The sequence below is a fragment of the Tachypleus tridentatus genome, chromosome 4 (genome assembly GCF_004210375.1).
Source record: "Tachypleus tridentatus isolate NWPU-2018 chromosome 4, ASM421037v1, whole genome shotgun sequence".
Lineage (NCBI taxonomy): Eukaryota > Metazoa > Arthropoda > Merostomata > Xiphosura > Limulidae > Tachypleus > Tachypleus tridentatus.
The window spans coordinates 38,442,334-38,462,520 of record NC_134828.1 but is presented as its reverse complement, the minus strand read 5'-3'; the positions used below and the strand labels follow the sequence as shown (position 1 = coordinate 38,462,520).

At 28.4% G+C, this 20,187-nt stretch overlaps 1 protein-coding gene across 6 annotated transcripts in view; it reads left to right on the top strand.

Moving 5' to 3' along the window:
* LOC143248879 (protein vav-like) overlaps positions 1-19,827 on the top strand; it is a 111,784-nt gene extending 91,957 nt beyond the window's left edge. For 5 of the 6 annotated variants that reach the window (XM_076497762.1, XM_076497760.1, XM_076497761.1 and 2 more), the window contains 9 exons: positions 669-845; positions 2,097-2,206; positions 2,438-2,503; positions 8,140-8,255; positions 9,504-9,620; positions 13,171-13,264; positions 14,534-14,642; positions 16,542-16,687; positions 17,351-19,827. In XM_076497762.1, the coding sequence (XP_076353877.1) occupies positions 669-845; positions 2,097-2,206; positions 2,438-2,503; positions 8,140-8,255; positions 9,504-9,620; positions 13,171-13,264; positions 14,534-14,642; positions 16,542-16,687; positions 17,351-17,395 (980 nt within the window). In that variant the 3' untranslated portion in view covers positions 17,396-19,827. Of the gene's footprint in view, positions 1-668; positions 846-2,096; positions 2,207-2,437; positions 2,504-7,835; positions 8,104-8,139; positions 8,256-9,503; positions 9,621-13,170; positions 13,265-14,533; positions 14,643-16,541; positions 16,688-17,350 lie in introns of those variants that run through there. The other variant, XM_076497765.1, reaches the window with a different exon arrangement.
* The last annotated feature ends 360 nt before the right edge of the window (positions 19,828-20,187 follow it).

Here is a 20,187-nt window from a genome sequence, read left to right as displayed (position 1 = left end):
AAAACACATTTATACACTATGCAGATAAGGGACATTGTTTTACAGTGATCTGACATACAGGTTTGAATTTATTATTTTTTAAACCCTGGTAAAATTTATTAGAGATTTGTTGTTAGATTTGTAAGAACCATCAAATAATTGCCAGAGATATAGAATAGCAGTCAGTTATAAGGATATTAATGTGCTGAAAGATCTGTGTATTAGTTTTGTATAAAACCCACAGTTTACCAGTACTGTTTGTTTGTTCTATTATGGTTTATCTAGTGCATAATATATCTCCATAAGGTTTGATTAGTTCTCTGTTACCTCTTTCCTGAGTGCTTTCCATTTTTGAAATAATAACCAGTTATTCTCTGACCCAAAATCAGTCACTCTATAAAGTGAGGTAGAAATGGATTTGTAAAAAAAATGTTTCCAAAAGAGATTAATTCATGGTAAATTTTTTCTTTTTGTATAGTTGTAAGTACCATCGTTTAGTCCCTATTCACGTGCAAGTTATCTTCAACTTACAAAACAATCATAATACAAGAGAACTTTTATACCTTTCAGGAGTTCATATGCAAGTTCAACATAAGAACAAATCAAAATGCCTTCAGCTGCAATAAAGACAGTACAAGTTTGTATATTTATCATAATTCTCTTGTATAATCCAGTGGTTTTGTTTTTAGCTTGTGGTATGGGTATACACAAAGACTGTATAGCTACTGTTCGTTCCTGTGGTGCACCAAATTTGCCGCCACGTCCTATATTAAGTTACCGTGCTGGCTCACAGTCCTCTTTTCCATCTCTAGAAGAATCTGAGAAACCTCTTGAAGACTTCTCAAGGATTCATAGGACTGTTATAGGTAATTATAGAAACAGAGTTGATATTACTTTTTCAACGTTTTTTTTTGTTTATTTTATACATTTGAATTAATTTTTCAATATATTAAATATCCCCTCAAAATAAAAAAGCCTTACTTGATAAGATGTTAACAAGTTATTTGTTTACAGTAAGATAGGGTTTGTCATGAATGATTCAGGAAATAATACTAATAATTATTTTATTAATTATTAATACAAAGGGATTTTATATGGAATACAAATTAGTTTAGGATGATATGTCTGTAAGATATAATGATCATTTATTATAAAAACAAAATGCAAATGGTACAACCAGTAATAATATGTTCTTGTCTTGTACTAACATTTCTTGATTTTCTTTTGCTATACAGCTTAAGTTTAGGTTAGTTTTTAATTGTATTTTATGAATACAACTATAACTATTATAAACATTCTTTATTAGTAGTGCTGGACGATGAGACAAGTATTTATCTGAAATGCTGTTTATGTTTATATATAGTATAATAATGTAATAGTTATGGTTTAAATGTCATCAGTTGGTGAAGTATTGGAAACTCGTAGGCCTACAGTTTATAATAAATTTTATAATTTTTATTTTTAATTTTTCTCAGTTTGCCAATTTCAGATCCCAAATAAGTAGTGTGTGTAAAATGTCATATCTGGTCAATCCCATATCAAGCAGGAAAATTATGAAATAATCAAACAGTTATCAATGTGTATGAAAGTTTTATTCTAAAGTCACAGTATTAATATAATTATTTTGTTTAGTTTCCATATCAAGCAGGAAAATTAGGAAATAATCAGTTATCAATGTGTATGAAAGTTTTATTCTAAAGTCACAGTATTAATATAATTATTTTGTTTTTCGTAAAGTTATTATATTGAAACAACTGAAATTACTCTGGTTCATAAATATGAGATTACCAAGAATTTGTCCTATTATAATAATCTCTTTTGTCATTCTAGAATGCAATTTTTTTTCTTGTTTTTCAAGTTAATAATATTGAAATTATTTGCTATGATATTGCATCTGTGTTGTAAACAGTGCATGTATTTATTTAAAATGTGAATCAAATGTTACATCCATGAATTAAACTAATGCATTTATTTCATCAGTATTTATTGTTTGTTCTGTATTTATTGTGTAGATGTTGGTTACATCTGGTTACTACAACTTGTGTGGTTCTACTTGAAGTAATTGCAGAAAACCTTTTCAAGTGCTAGTTGTTAAGAAATAATGTTTTCATTTTCAGCAATAGTCAAAGCAGTGAGAGCTTTTACAGGAGATGCTACTGGTTACTTGTCATTTGACTGTGGTGACATAATTCATGTGTACAAGAAAGCTAATAATCTATGGTGGGAGGTAAGAACATCTTTAGTACACATTTACTGATTGTTTCCCCCCCCCCAAAAAAAAAAGTTTGCTGTGTTTCATTTAATACAAAAATGTTAATAAGCAAATAGTGAATACTTTAAGTCACACACACACACACACACACACACACACACACACACACACACACATATATATATATATATGTATTTATCTGACCTTCAGCTTTGTTTTCTGTTTCAATAAAAATTGATTCCACAGGGTCAGAATCAACGAACTGGAGTTGAGGGTATTTTTCCAGTAGACTATGTCATGATTCAACAACATGTAAGTCACTTTTAGAAATGAATAATTGTGATTAGAATTATTAGTATATATTTTAATTTCTACAATACATCACTTTATTTTAGGCCATATCAGTATTTTGCTAGATATTGTTTTCATGTATTTGCTGTTTCGTGTGTCATTGTTTTTATCATTTTTCTATGTTTGATTTTGAACTGTTAGATTGTGGATGGTAAAATTGGATATATTTTACAAATATAACTTGTGGTTCTTCACCCCAAACAGTAACATATTTCCTCCTTTTTATCATTTAATGATCAAAGACATGTCTTCACAATGTCCAGAACTTACTTCAACATCCAAAAACGGTAATTCATGCACAGTGTTACCAATTTCTTTAAAACTGTCTGGAGCCAGTCTTGGTCTTGTGGTTAGCACATTTATCTGAGGGTTCATAGTCCTTGCTGCAAAAAGCATTCTGCTCCTAGGGGCTGTGAATACGTTATATGAGTGATTATCCAATAACAATATTTGGTCAGAAAATGGTAGCCAAAATGTTGACTAGCTGTGTATAATTTTAAAATTAGGGATGGTTGTGTACAGGTAACCCTTTTTATAGGTTTGTGGAAATTTTCAGAAAAAACAAAAAAAATATAAATCATATATTTGTAATACAGAACATATTGTGGTGTTGATGGACTCATTTTGATGAAATATTTTGTACTTATGATGTAGCTCATTGTTATGCCACTGATAAGCCCAAATATATTATTCTTAACTGTAGATTATATATTATTGTAGAAGAGTTCTTGCTGGCATGTCCGTAGCATCAAGAAATTAAATTTACTATAATGCAGTCTCTCATGTTGTTTGAGACCTGATAAATATTGATATAGCCTTATTAATTTGTATAAGTGAGTTGTAGTAATGCCTTGTGTTGCCCTAAAAAATCTAAATGTGTATTATTTACTGTACTTGAAAGAAAACCCATTTACTTTGTAGCAACAGACAGACATTATATTTGAGGTACTTTAAATGGAAATATTTAAATATTAGTTACAGTAATCATTAAATAATGGTCTAAGATATTGAGTGTTATGTAGTAAATCTGTTTGTAATGAGTGCATTAGCAGTTGCATGCTACAAAATATTACTTCTTAAATTTAGAAACAAGATTAAAAACTAGTATTTTGAACCCTTTAGAAATTCTTATAATTTTATTCACAATGTTTATACATATTTCTCTCCAAGTTTTGTTATGATTTTTAATTAATAATACATGTTCAAATAACTGTATATAAACAACCAGAAATAATTTTTCTTTTATATTTAATCAAGCATAAAATCAGTTTTGTGTTAGTGCAGTGTACATAAATTACATAGTTGAATTTTAATACTGACTAATGTTGAGATATTAGAATTGTAAATAGTTTTCTATATTTGGAATATTTATCTCATCAAGAAAAGAAATTGAAATGTAGCCAAAACTCATTATATATGCTATGATAAATTATTTTGATGTTAAAAGCAAGTCAGATGACAGGAACTGAGTGGTGAAACTTAACAGTAGAAGGTCAAAGCTCCTAAGTGTAAACTTTAATAGTAAAAAGCTTTAAAGTATATTGAGTTAATGTGTAAAAATTTTAGTTCTTTAAAGATTTCAAAAAGAGAAAAAAATTTTAATTTAAAGTTAGCATTAGTTTCAATATATATTATTTCCAACATATGTAGACTGGTTAACTTGTTCCAAATGAAAAATTAATAATTTTCCACTCTAATACACACGCTATCCCTTTTGCAACTAGCTCAGTATAATATACACATTTGCACATGCTTAAGTATTTATAGTATAACTTTTGATATGGTATGTGCATTTTCATAAAATTTGATAGACTTTCAGTAAATATTACAATTTTTGGACACAAAAAATCAGATTTTTTAATGAAAAAGTTTTACTAAAGATTTGTTTGTAAAAATACCGAACTGTTTTGTTACTAGTCCAAGTATGATGTGATTTCATGTTATGATTTTAAAAAACTATTCTTCATCCCAAAAATCTCGAATATTATTTGTGTAATCTCTGAAACCTCTTAAATACATTTCAAATGTTTTCTTTCGGTAAGACTTTATATTTTTTATCTTGTTTTTGCTACCCTTACTGTATGGGATCTAAAAGTTTGACCAACCTCATAACCGTAAATTGTAGGAAATAAATATAAATTATATTTTTGTCTTACTAGAATGACTACATATTATAATAAGAAAATACAGATACCAGTCTAATTAGCTTAAGTCTCAAAGTTATATATTTATGTATATTGTTTTCTATTTCCAGTCATGCCTGGCTAAAAGTACATAAGTTGCATTCATGCAGTGCACATGCACTTGTCACCATATCTAAAAGTGACCCTGTCTTGACTGTATATTAGTGGACAAGTATTTTGTAATATACAGTCACATTTCAATTATTATACATTAGATATGTATATAGAGTATTACGATTTAGAAGTACGTTATGAAAGTTGTATTTCTTAAAATATTGAAAAATAAAAGGTAAAGCAAACAATTATCTCTTGCAGTTATGACCTTTAAACTCAGTTGCTGCTGGAGCTAGATTGCCAAACCTTTTAAAATTTCACATGTGAAGGATATCAAACATAATTTATTTTTTAGGTTTTATTTATACAATTGCATAACGTAAAAGCCATAAGTAACTTTACTGATTCCATAGAATTCCACTTGATTAAACTTAGTAACTAAACTGTATTTAGGTTTAAAAAAAAAAGAAACTGATATGAGAGTAAAGACCCTTGAAATTGTGATTTGAAAGAACATGGTAGCCTTTTTACAGATTAAAATGACAGAGAAAACCACTAGGAGCCATTCTAAGCTGTTGATTGGTTATTCACATGTCGTGTATTGAAGTAAGTGTATATGAGAAACCATTTCCAAAGATGGAAAGAAGTGAATGAGGTCACTGTGTTTGGTACATAATCCATATCTCAGCAAAATAAAAAGAAACGAGATCTTATTTTATATAATGGCTTATCAGTATTGGTAATATGAGTTCTTAATTCATACAAAATTACAGATGTAGTATTTCAACATCACAAACATCTATTTTAACCAGTACTGCATTCCACATGCCACGTGACTCACTAAAATGTATATTTAGATATGTTCTTTTAATATTTACTTTTAAGTTAAGAAATTAACTTGTATATAATATTAATGTTTGAATTATATTCTACAATTTTATTCCAAACTTATTGGCATGTATTTATAAAATAATAGTTCAATTAAATTTTGATGGCCTTTGACCCGTGACACATTGCAAAAGAGTTATGTATATGTGTGTATATATATGTATATCTATATGCTATAAATATTTAATAGCCTTGTTGAAAAATGCATACATTTCACAAGTTATTTACAAAATATAACAGACAAATAAATTTCAAATTTCTATAACTCTTGAAGACCAGAATTTACAAAAGGTTTATTTTAAACCATGGTAAAGCTTCTTGTCATTAATTCTAGTCTTGAAACATTTGTAAAAGTTTCCTGTAAATTTACTGAACTAGTATATTACGTTTTCCCAGTTTTAACAAAGAAACCTGCACATTTTCTGTTTTTGAAAATGTATCATGTCAATATTTCTTGGGTAACCTTGAAATTGTGGCATAGTATATCAGTATTTTAAATCTGATACAGTTTTTACTCAAAATAATACTTCTATTAACCCTACCACATTGAGCTCAGGTATTTTACACAGCCTTGTAACCACCATGTAAGCATGGCAGTATACATACTATGATTATAAAAGTACTTGATGTATCTTCATAAAATTTGATAAGCTTTCAGTAAACAATAATTGTTTTGTAGATTAAAAAAATCTGAATTTTTATTTAATTATTTTTATTAAAGTATTATCCATAATTATGTGGTGTTAGTGTTGAGTGCTTTTCGTGTTAAGTTGAAAAATATTTCTACTCATATGTAAATGCTCAGATTTCATGGTAGGTATTAAATTTTATTGTCTTTTTCTAGGGAAAAACTGTATTCGATGTGTTATTTTATACAGAAGTGAGCTATTTTAATGATCTTATAACCACCATAAAAAATTAGGAAATAAGTCTAAATTATTGCTTTTTTCATTCTGGAATGAAAGCAAATTGTAACAGAAACCATAGTTATTTATACTAAATATGTTAAAGCTTACAACAGCATACATATGCAAAAGTTTATTACCTTTTACATCATGCCTAACTAATATTCCTGTCACCTAAGTTGTAAATAACTTGGCAAATTTGTAGCTCACGTTACCCTATTGAATTACATAACACTTGAGTCACTTGGGAGTATATCTCATAAAGAATTGTTATTTATTATTTATCTTACTTTATTTAACCTTAAACATTTCTAGATTTTACATTTTAGTTGCTTTCATTATATAAAACAAATGGTACTTACTATTTTGGCTCTTGTTTTCTTTGCTTTCAACTGTTGATGAAATTTAAGTCTAATTTTTTATTAATAGTACTAGCTGATTAAATATTTTTTATTTAAATATTTTTTTATTTAATTAAATATTGCACTTAAAAACATAAATAACAACATATGAAAAACAGATAATGCCCAATCATTATTAAAGTATTTTTGGCTTTCTAACTGTGCAATAAGAGCCATTAAATATTCTGCTAAAATCATTGATGCATTTCCCATGGGAATATAGTTTGAAGTAGAAGTGAAATAAACAATTCATTGTACTGAAAACAACATAGTGTGATATGTTATTTGATAGATTAAAACTTTTGGATTCTGTTAGTTATAAATGGTATTAAATGTTGGAGAAAACTAGTTGCAGTTTCTGGAAAAAAAAGAAAAAAGTGAACGGTGGGTATGACAAAAGGGTTCTTATTTTCTAGTTTATTGTTCTGTAGCCAAATACATTTGAAGGCTATAAAAATTATGCTTTCCCGACTAATAACTATTATAATGAATAATTTACATTAAATTCTATGCTTCTCAGAGAAGTGGTAAATAAATTAAAGAGAGAAGATGTAGAAAGCAAATATCTCAATTTCATTACTAAGAGAGTAAATATTTTTTAAACATTTCTTTATGAAATTAAAACTTATAACGAAAATTTGGTTTATTATATGTATACCTTAATAATAAAGTAGTTTAATTAAATTTCAAATGTAACTCTGTAAAAGGTTGTGACACATGCACTTTTGATCTACCTGAAGTGAAATGGTTAAAATGTTCCTTTGTGTAACTGTATACATCTAACAGGAAAATGTACATACAGAAGCAAGTTATTAACTATTTGTTACATGTATTATTAATTTAGTTCTTTACTCAAATGTAGGCCTGGCAACTGTTGCGGTCAACTCACAGACTGAGGGTTGTGAGTTTGAATCCCCATCACCAAACATACTTATTCTGTATGGTCACCCACCTGGTTGTAAAAATGTTTGGCTTATGAAAATTCTGGCCTACTCCAGAGCAGTTGGAATGAAGGTCATAAAAAACATCAAATGCACATAGTTCTGAAGTTTCCATGAGATACAGCTTTGTTTTATTTACAGTATGGAAAGTCAGTTTGTTTTTTTTATAATAAAGAATTAAAAAATAATGCTTTTTCATATCTAAACATTTTTATGCTCATTAAGAATTCAAAGCGAACATCCTATGAAGATCCCACTCCACACTGGATAATTCATCAAGCTCATCGTCAAGCTAAAACTTATGAAAGTTATGTCAACTTAAATTTGGAAGAACAACCATGGTTTGTAATTTTACCTATTAAATTTGGTTAAAACACTTTGATTACAGTGTAAAATTGTGTGTATGTGTTTATATGTACATTTATTTACTTGTACACCTCAGTAGTTATATTATGAGCTTAACAAAATATTTACTGATTTGCTACAGAAATTAACTTGTAATTAATTTCACAGGAAACTGTTACAATATTAGTTCATGAATAAAGTTTTCAAATTTCTTTAGTGCTAATATTGAGTGTCTGTCTTTGGCATTAGTAAGAGCTTGGTTGTATTTTTATGGCATTGTTTCTGTGTATTTTATCAAAGTTTTTATTAGATATGTGCTCTTTTGCAAAAGCTAGTGTCTTTGCTGTGTTCTCTTTGCACAGTGAAGGTTTTTTTTCAAAGGTCATTTTTGGTAGCATTCTTAAAATTACAATTAATTACAATAATTAGCTGTGGTTTTGGGAAGAAAAATAAAATATTTTGTATACATATATGAGAAACTAAGAATGTGAAAACCTAAAATTATTTTGTTACTGAACGGTGGAGTAGAATCTAATAAAAATTGTGACAATATTCCACCACTCTGTATCTGGAACAACTTTTAAAAAAATTAGTTGCACATAACTGTTTGTTGGTTTTATCTTAAATCATTGATTTAATTATTTGTGCAACAGATTAAGGTAATTTATAAAATAAGCAAATTGTTAGTGTTTTCTCTTTCTCTGTATTTTCAACATTTTAAACTATAGTAATTTTATTTTATTTGAGCAACAATTCAATGCCAAAGGACCAATGAAGTCTTCTAATAAATTTGTGCACTGCTTTGTTTTAACTGAAGTTTCTGTAATATCTTTACAAAGGTTTCTTGAATAAAACAGGTTCTCAATCTGCCTTAAAATGTATGTAAAAAAAGGGTAAAAAAAGAATTTCCTAATAAAGATCTAATTCTTTATGAAATTCTTAAAATTCTGGATTTTGTGTGAAAATTGAAAACTTATTAAATGTTTCATAGTGATATATCATGTGGGTTTTATTTTAAACCAGTTTTCTTCTTCATAATACTTCACAAAGATAAGTTCTTTCCTTTTATAATCAGTAGAATAAGGTAATTGGTTTCTTTACAAAAATCTCTTGGAAAATTAAGATAGATAGCTCTGGGGTAGCTTTACACAAAATTCAAGAAGCAAATAGAAATGTTGACTACAAAACACACATACAAATTAATGCTATTATCTTCTCAAGAAATATGTTTCTTGCTGTTGTAGGTTTGCTGGAACAATGGATAGGGATGCAGCCTCTGTTCAGCTGGAAAACCTACCATGTGGAACATTTCTTTTGAGGGTCAGCCCAAAACAAAATGGAGGATATGCCATTAGTCTCAAGTAGGAATTTAATTCTAATAACATTTGTTTAATTTAAGAGTAACATGGATTTAAGAATTTCATCTAATTATTATTTGCATATTTACTAAAAACTAGAATAATGATTTTTGTTTTCTTTTTTAATATAATTTACTTTGTTAAAAATTCAAAGCTACAGACCTTATTAATATTTTTATAGGGTACATTAACAGTTGTGCAAGAACCATTTGTGGGCAGAAAGTTTCTGCACCCATGTTGAACAATGCATTAAAGTCAATATTTTGAGATTATGTAAAGAAAATGGACCAGGAATTGAAAATATTTGCAAAGTTCAATCTCTTGAGCAATATTAATAAATTACCAATTATAAAAGAAAATAGTACAAGTAAATGTGTTATGACTATTATGGACAAACTAGTAAAACTTCCAAACCCTGACAACCTGCTCAGTATCATTCACCACATAGGACATCACAAAACTGCTGCAATTTATGTCTTTGTAACATAGGTATAGTTAGGTTAAAAATTAATTTTTGTTCAGAGCAATATTTTGAGTAAACACACAATATTTCATAGCAAATTATGGATTTTCTTCACCATAAAATTGGCAAATAACCATCAGTTTTGTGTGACTCAGAAACTGCTTTTTCTATTGGTTATTAAAATGTACGTTAGACATACATGTAGGCATGAGTACAAGTGCCTTCAAATGAATGAAGGGGTGTTAATAGGCATCTCTGCTATTTTTGCTAAATATACTGATATCATAACAGATAGAGAAACTAGAAGGTATTTATTCTGTGTACTAGCTTGTCAGTGAATAAAGGCTGAGTTTTCAATTGGTTAAGCTCTGTTGATATTGTGTGGTAGAAGTAATAAAATGTAAATTTAACAGCTTGTGTCATATGCTATTGCATGGTAGAATTAATAAAATGTAAATTTAACAGCTTGTGTCATATGCTATTGTGTGGTAGAAGTAATAAAATGTAAATTTAACAGCTTGTGTCATATGCTAAGCAAGAATGAGAATTGAGCAGTTTTTGTCTTATGCATCCCTTGTAACTCAGAAATTAAATATTTATTAAATATGTGTTGATGCCAAGTTTATCAATAAAAGTTGATAAAGTAGTTTACTTACATTTTGAATGTAACTTTAAAAAGTTATGACATGGATATTTTGATTCCATTTGTGCACAAAGGATTAACTTGTGAGATCAATTTGGAATGAATCTTTTGGTTACATGGCCTATTTAAGCTGCATTGTCAATGAAGAATTTTTGTGGCTAGTTTCAAAAGGAATATCCCAAATAAAAAAATTAATTAAAAAAATTATGCCAAATCCTAAATATATACAAGATTGGCTTCAGGTTATCCATTACTAAACTTTTATAAATCCTCAGATGCACTGCATCTTTAGATTTACTTACTATAATAAAGTTATTAGTCTAAAGAGCAATGCTAAATACAGCACATGGTGGGTTGCTAAATATGTGTCCTGGTTGTGTCAAAATATTTATTTTATTCTCATACATAACAACCACATAGTTGTCTATCCAACTCCTTATGCAACAAAGACATGACAAGAAACCACTTAACCTTGAGAATTACATCACTGAATCTAAATACATATTTTATTCTATAAGGAGTTTTTGACATGTTACAAACTTGACCTGTAAACTGTAATTAACCTTTTCTGCATATGTGTAAAATTCTCTCTTCTGTAAGGTAAAAACTACAACTGTTAGTTTCTTCAAAAAGTAGGCATCACACAGTCATATTTCAAGTTTCACTGACTTTGTTACCAATTAAACTAGTAAAGAGCTTGTTGTAGTTTCAAAAGTTTTGTGAGTCTTTCATATTTCATCATGTTATAAAGTGTAATTGCTTGTATTTCTGTTAGCCCAATTAATCTTAACTTAAATCAGAAATATTTTACATGAGATTAAACAGTATTAGTAATTGGTTTATATTACAAGAGTAAATATAGAAACATTGATACAGCTTCAAAACATATAGTTATTAGTGCAAAGCCTTTTACAAGTATTATAACAAGCCATGCTGTTTAATATTGAGAAACCATTCAGGTACAGATTTTTGTACAAAAGTAAGTGAAAACCATCTTGACAAGAAATTTTGTAATTATGGATTATGTAGGTCCATGACTAGTTAATGCAGTGTCGTAAAACTTCGAATGGAACTTGACCATTAAGTATATTAGTAATAAGAGGCAGGAAAGAGATAACCACCTGATCAGTTTTGGAAGTTCTGCCAAAATGGAAAGAAAACATGATTGTATGTTTTATCTTCAAGGGCTCAAAATTTAAAAAAAAGATACTTTTTATTCTGTATATAATATCAGTGCTGTTTATAAACAGTATATAAAAGATTCTACAATAAAAAAAGACAGAAATGACTGGTCTACTATTGAAATTTTAGGTTTCTTTGAAGTAGTTTAACAAATCAGATAGGCCTCTTAATTTGAACAAATGATCATTAAAAACTTCTGTGTTTGTTTATATCATCAGTAATTTCTTTTTATGTGGCAAACACACATGCTGAAGTATCTGTAATTCAGGTCCTCACAAGAGAGTTTACCAGTTTTAAAATTCTAATTTTCTAAGACAATTAAACACTGGTGTTAAAGTTAGATGAAACATGAAAATTGGAAAAATTAACTGATTGTGATTTTAATGTTATGACTGCAGGTATAAATCTATTGTACAACAATTTTTATTGTTATACCCTTATTCATAGTTTTAGTAAAGAACAGAACATACTTTTTACATGGCTGTTTTTAAAATCTGGATGTTCTGAGATTGTTTTATTTCACCTTTTCCTTTACATATTGAAATTAATGTTAGTGTTTGATGTTACAAATTTACAGGTATTTAATATTGTGGACTTACTACTTAATCTAAAATTTGATGAATGAGCTGATGTTTGGTTGTGCATTTGAAATGTGCCTGAAATGCCTTAAGGGCACTTGTTTTGAATACAGTATCACATCCAACATCGGGATAGAAAGCTTATTGAAATAATGAAAAAAACAACAAAACATTTTGTCTGTAAAATCATTTTTCTAAATTGTGAAATAATGTATTAGGTTGAGGAATAATTCGTGAGCGTTTTTAAATAATTTCATTCAAGCATTACATGCAAGACTATACAATACCTCAATGCATGAACACATTACACCCAAAACATTTATTATGATACTTTATTTCATGTAATACCTAGGTATATAGTATGCATTGTTTTAAACGAAATTGCAAGAAATTAAATGCGAAAAGCAGATGGTGTCGAAAATGCTCGATTTTGTCCACTTGACATTCCATTTAATGAGCTGAAAATGAAAGCAAAAATTAAAGACATATGAAAATCAAACACACCATCTATTAGAGCAAAAAATTATCTACCAAATGACATGAAATATTTTGCGAAAGCGTTTCATTTATGAATATATTTTTTTAACTTGAAAAAACGCTCACAAATTATTCCTCAACCCAATATTAATTATTGTTATGTGAATGACATTGTTTATTTATTAGTATTATTTATTTGTAATTATTCAGCTATAACAACCAGATAAAGCACATGAGAGTATGTATGACTGAAGATAGGCAGCATTTCTACCTATCAGAATCAAAATATTTCAGAAGCATTGTGGTATGTAACCCTTTGTCATTTAATTCAATTCTTAAAAACATTATCATATCATACTATTGTCTTTTTGTTGGAATGTGTTATAATGTATTAGAGCATTAGAGATAAAGTTTAAGAAAAGCATCACAAATTTAAGAAATGTTAAATGACTGGTTTGATGGACGAGTTAGAAGATTGTAGAAAATTAAGCATAGAGTGATTAGAATCTGTGCCTCATATTGGATTAGAACATATTAATGCTTTGGACTCAGCATTGCTATGAACCACATTTCATGCTGAATGGTGATTTGTTTGATTGTAGCCCATTTTTTTTTTCATATGGTATGGTTGGGGTCTAACCAATAAAGAAATATTTCTTCAACTGGAACAAAGTTACACTTTACAAGCCTAACTGTACTCTTTTTCTTTTTTTATCACCAGCAATTTAATAAATTGTTTTTCTTATTGGAAATATTCCCTTTCTGTTACCAGCAGTAATAGATTCTGATGGCAGATGTCTTTGAACAGCTGAATAAGGAAAATAGACCTTGATAATAATGGGTCCCCACACATCAAGCCTCTCTGAAAGTCACAGTGATACTTGCTCTTATCTGTTGTTTTATAAACTAAAAAGAAAATGATTCTATATAGTAAAATCCAAGAAATATTGTTACTTGTCATAACCTCAAATAACTAGACATGTGTCTTGGGACTACTAACAAAATTGAGGACATTTGTATGGTGCACCGTCAGTGTTACTTAAAATTGAGGATATCTGTATGGTGCACTATTGATGTCACTTAAAATTGAGGATATTTGTATGGTGCACTGTCAGTGTTACTTAATGTATTAATTTCTATAATAGTTGAGTTCAGTAATTTCTGTGTACCTTTTTTCTTAGTCATGTGTTTACTTAATTATTGCATATAATGGTGTAAAAATTATGAAAAGAAAATGGTTCTCCCTCTGCAGATGCTACATTGTTGTTATTGTTTCATTTGACAATTTTAACTTTTAGTTTAATTTGGAGGTTTAAAACTGTTTTCTTATTAAATACAACTACTGCAACAGTAACTTAAGTACCCACATATATAGTTTTAAATGTGGAATTTAGCTTAAAATTCTGTATTTACTGACAGACTTTACCAGAAGTTTTTAAAATAGCAAAGAAAATTAGAACAAAAAATATATGAATATTTTTGTAGTAATGTGATTTTTACAGAACTTACTATGTTTTTTAATAGTTAGTAGTAACATTAAAAGGTTCATAACTCCATTATTTAAACTTTTCAGGAATTGATTAAATGTTATGAAGAAAACACACTTGCAGAAAGTTTTGCAGGGCTCAACATTAAACTGCTAATCCCCTACAAAAATGCTCTTGGTCAGACTAATGGTACAGGTATGAAATATTTTAAATAAACAAAATATTTCTACAGATTGCAGTACTATTCTAATAAGTATTGTGTGCATATTAGGTTTTTTGCAAATTCATATATTAATTCTGACAGTCTGAATTAGACTGTAACATAATTATGAAACATGAAATTAATACTTACAATAGGGTGTAGGTGAAGGATTTCATCCCAAAGTATTTTGTGACCTGTTTCACACTGATGATATGTTAAAGTGGATGTCTGGAACTCACCTCTATACTTGTGTTCTTTCTAAGGAATATGATATCTCGTGTATTTCTTTCCATATTTGTATGGGATATTGTAAATATCTTGTTTGTGTTCATTTAATAGGAATTCTTTTGGGTTAGGTAGTAAGATATTAATTTTATGTAAAGGTTTGAATACAATGTGTGCAATGCTCAAATAATCAAAAAAGGATAGTAATTTGAGTGATAGTTTCTGGCTACTCAATTTCATTGAAATCTTAAACTCAGTAAGACCCAATGTAATTTTCACACATGCAGTAGAATCAAACAGTTGACTCCCCTGCTTAAATATGGATGTAAAAAAGAGAAAATAGTAAAGTTTCTATGTGTACATACAGGAAACTATTCTGTCACCATGCCACTACACGTAAGATCTAATCACCATCTATCTCAGAAAATATCCTCCTGCTTATGTAAGATCAGAAATGTTAGGACATCAAAAAGGATGGATGAAGAAAATGTCTAAAAATGTAAACATTAACAGTAAGGATTTCTTTTTAAGACATTAGAGGTAAACAAAATGTTAGGATGAGAATAAAACCCTTGAGAGATGATAAAGGAAAGCTAATAGCTGATGATTATAATATAATATATAAGTTTGATAACTATATGAATGATAAGAGCTAGTTTTGAGGAGGTTTTTTTTAATAGTTTCAGTTTAGCCTAGAGGATGGGACAGTCTAGATAAACCAGTAGGTCCCTTGTCTGTAAATACTGTGTCAAAAGAAACAGATTAATTTTAAGATATTTGTGTTCCAATTTTCTGATTGTTCCACTACAGAGACATTTTCCCAGTATCATGTATTAATTTTATTCCAGCATATTATGATGCAAAGAGTGTGAAAAACAAAGCACTATACAACAAACTTATTTAATAAATATGAACATTTGATAGCAAACGTATTGCATGCTCTTATTATACTAGTGTTTGCTTTTTAGTGTCATTTCTCAGATGTTTAAGTAATGGTCATTTATATACATTTTTTTTCTTTATCTTCTAAGTTTATCCACTTTAGTTTATTTACAAGTTATTAATGTTTAATTTTCTCTTAATTACATACAATTTTATCCTTTTATTTCACTTTAAATTTCAAAGTCTACAGTACAATATTCTTTTCATTTACTGATCAGCTTGTCTTCAACTTAACATTATATTTGTCTTTCCAGTGAATGTTATTAAGTATTATTATTTAAACTTCAAACAATGTCTTGGTTTTGTCATTCCACCTGTAATAAGCCACTGGTGACTCTCAATTAAAGTGCAGGTCATACAACTGCATACTTGATTGATATTTAAAATACTATGCAGATATAAAGACCATTTTCAATTTTATTTAGAAAATAACTTCATAATTCTAACCCTAATGTTGTAGCTTGTCATTACTGAGCATTGTAGATGTTTTTTTTGTATTTTAGATTACTTCAAAAACCAAACAGTCTTTCTTGATGCTTTTCCTACTAATGTATAAAAACAGCCAGCCTTTAAACTTGGTATAGAAATACTCTTTAGTGCTAAACACAGTTCATTGTAAGCTACATATATTGTGTATAGCAAACTTGTCACTGTTGTATTTGTTTAGTAAAGTAGCATTGTATCACAAGTTATAATTTAAAATAATGCCAATATATTTTGTATAGGGAAATCTCTAGGAATTGCTGTTGCCATACATGATTTTAGAGGTGCTTCTTCTAATGTACTATCCCTACAAAAAGGAGACAACGTGACTATAATTAGCAAAGCTGGAGGAAACAAGGGTTGGTGGAAGGGAAAACTAAGAGAGAAGGTAAAATATGTAAAAAAAAATTTAAAATGATATAGAAAGCATAAAGTTGTTAAGTTGTTTATTAGAGAAAGGTAGAGAAACTAAAAAATATTAAAATAATGGATAGAAGTTTTGGTGGGGTGTGTTTGTTTATGAATGAAACAACAAATTTATATTTCATAATAAAGGGAACAAAAAGTTGATATTTATCCCTTGTAAAAGCTTGACATAACAAGAGTGAGTTTATTTTACTAAGGATACATTGTAGAATGTATTTTAATGAATGAACCTTGACTATTTGTTATGAAGGTTATTTATACATAAATAGTGTCATTTGTTATTTTTGATCAGTGAGCATTTTTTTATGTACTCGTTTTATGAAAATTAGTTGCAATTTGTAATCTGATAAACAAGGAATCAATAAGTGTGAATTGCTTAGATGTTTGTGTATCGAGTGTGGATCACATAAATGTTTGTGTATCAAGCTATTAGTTCAACTTGTTACATTAAAAATCACAAAACATTTCCTTCTGTGTTTCATTTTAATATAAAAAAAACAGTTGCAGCTTGTGTTTGTTTTACAAAAGTGTAAACCTGTAATTTAGTTGTAAGAGAAAATTTTAATTTTCTAAATAGGTCAGTTTCAGATAGAAATTCACTTTCCTGTTTTTAATTATTTTACAGGTTGGCTACTTCCCTCTGGCATATGTGCAAGAACTGGCAGAGTAATGTGAAAATCTAATCAGAAAACAGTTCTAGTCTAAACTTGGTACATTGATTTATATTCTTATTTACAAATTTTAAAACTTTTCTATTAAGGTTAATTACTAGGTATAACTTTTAAATGAATGCTCTGTTTGTACATAATATTGTGTAGAGTTTTGGGAGTGCTTCTTACACATCTTTATTTAAATGTGTTTTGTACCTATTCTAATATTATAAATCTCTTTAATAAATGTGGGACTTTGATAGTGGGTTTAGCTATTTTTAGCATTTTTTTTCTTTGTACATTTTGTAAACTTTATTCTAATAACTTGTAAATGAGCATGACTTTAACTTTAGAAATTTTTTTTTGTATATAAACCTTTAATCCAGCTGTTGTAGATAGACAAATTAAGAATTAACATTTTTATGTCTTGTTATTCAGAAGGTTTTATACAAACATAAGCAACTGTTGAGATATTTGCTGTGTATGCATCATTTGAAAAAATAACATTACACTGCAATTTGTAATTCTGTACTTATAGTCAGAAATAAGTCCTTTGAACTGTATTTGTTAGAGTAAAAAACTAAATTTACACAAGGTAATGTATCAACAGTTTATGTTTATAGACTAGCATTCATATAATGGTATAGTTTATATATGCTTATGGTATTAAGGTTTCCATTCTTCATGTTCTTTTAATTTTTAGTTTAGTTATTTAGAGTTTCTGTAGTTAAACTGTTCTACAGTATTTGATTTAGCTTACTGAAAAAATGGTAAACCAGCAAGATTTAATGTTTTTCACTAATGTTAGATGTTATAGTGGGAAGAGTCTTAATTCAGATATAATGTAAGGAACAAAAATCTTAAAAGGTTTTTTTGTAATTCTAATTGTGTTTCATAAAACGTTATGTGAAGTGTTTATCTTCATTTCAAATAGAAACCTTTATGGTTTCATTTCACTTTTTTTCATGGATTATTTTACAGAAAACAAAGTAATCAACAGATTACACAAAAAAATGTTCAGTGTTTTTGGGAAACAAGAAAAGATGTTCCAGTTTTTTGGGAAATAAATAAAACCGAAACTTTTGTGAATTATACCTGTAATGTAACTCTTAAATGTTGTGACTAGCATTAATTTCTTTCAGTTAGAGCTTTTAAACCAGTAAGTAATTCAGGGAAGGATGGGAGTCTACAACATTAAACTGGTTGGGTAAGAAAACTTGTCACCATGTGATATTCAACTAGAACTAGGATTTATATGGTGCTTTAAGTTACAAATTTACATGGGACAAGAAAACAAATAAACTGCAGTTTATTTATTTGTGAATGTATAATGCAACATTTTTAACAATAGTGTTGCTATATCTGAGAGTAATGGAACAGATACTAAATAACTAGTTTAAGATTATGGAACATCATGTTGTAGGTAATTTTGTTGTGCTTTGTTGTAAACAAAAATGATCATTTCAGTAATTATGTTTTCAATATAACTTCAAGGAAGGAAGGAAAATGTTGAAAATGTCCTTTTATTACTAGAGCTTGTGTGTTTGTTTGTCTTTATGACCATAAATAGATCTATGCCTCTAAATTTAGTTGCAGAATAAACACCATTGAAGTTTGGTAATCATGTATGTTCCCGTAATCTGCATATTTACTTTTTCCAGTGTCTTAACATTACTCTAGAGGTGTTTATAGTTTTGAAAAAGAAACAAACCTTCAGGTATTTTATGTATGTGTGAACTATATAAAACATATGGGAGATACTAAATACACCTGTCAGAAATGTTCCTAATTGCAGCTTTTGACAACAGCATTCTTTTTTTATTTCCTATGTAACCTGTTTTCCAAGAAGAAACGTTATTTCTCTTTCAAATTCTTGAAAAGAATGCTAGTTTTGTGGAAGTTTTGGCTTTGACTTTTCACATCACTCAAAGACTTTCATAAACATTGTTGTTAGATTACACTGAACTGAAAAGTTACAATTTAATGGCAAAATACAATGTATTGATATTTATTGTTATTTAATCATGAACAAGTGTAGTGTAACTATTAGGTTTAGCTACAGAAGAACAAAAATATATAAAGCTGGCTGATTAAATGAGCTGCATGTTTTTGTTAGCCTTATTTGTGCCAAAACCGAGAACATGGAATTCGTTGTCCATAGATTTAGTTAGTATCAACAGGAAAGGTGCATTTATATGTAAGTATTTCTCAAAGTGGTTTACTAAAGTACCTGATAGATTCAACAACAGAAAGTGTTCTGGTCACACAAGGCAAAATGAATATAGTTTGATTATTTTTGTTCCATAAGTTAACTGAGTGTGAATACTTTAGTCAGGTATTTTGCTATGAAATGTATATGATTAAAAGAGTTTTGAACGAATTTTTTGTGAATTATTTCAAGAATATTTGTCTGTACAAAACTTTAGTGAAATAAATTCTTTACTGGAACTCATATGTTGTGTGATTGTAATTTTTTAAAAGAATTTAGAATTTAAATTAGTTTTTAATAATAGATGTCAAAAGCTTTGACTATCAGTTCAGTTAAATATTTACTAACATTTAAGTAATCAAACATTTAGAAGACCATATTTTATGTTATGATGGTATTTGTAATAATTAGAATTTACTCCTACACAAGTTTAATATCAGAAATATATTGTTTTAGACATGAAGTGGAGATATTACTGATTTCTACAGTGTTATAAACATAACATAATATTACTTGTAGCAACCTTGGCATAACAGGTATATCCATAGTAAAACTGTAAATACACTGGGTTTATTAACCTAGCAAATGTTTCTGACATTTTGA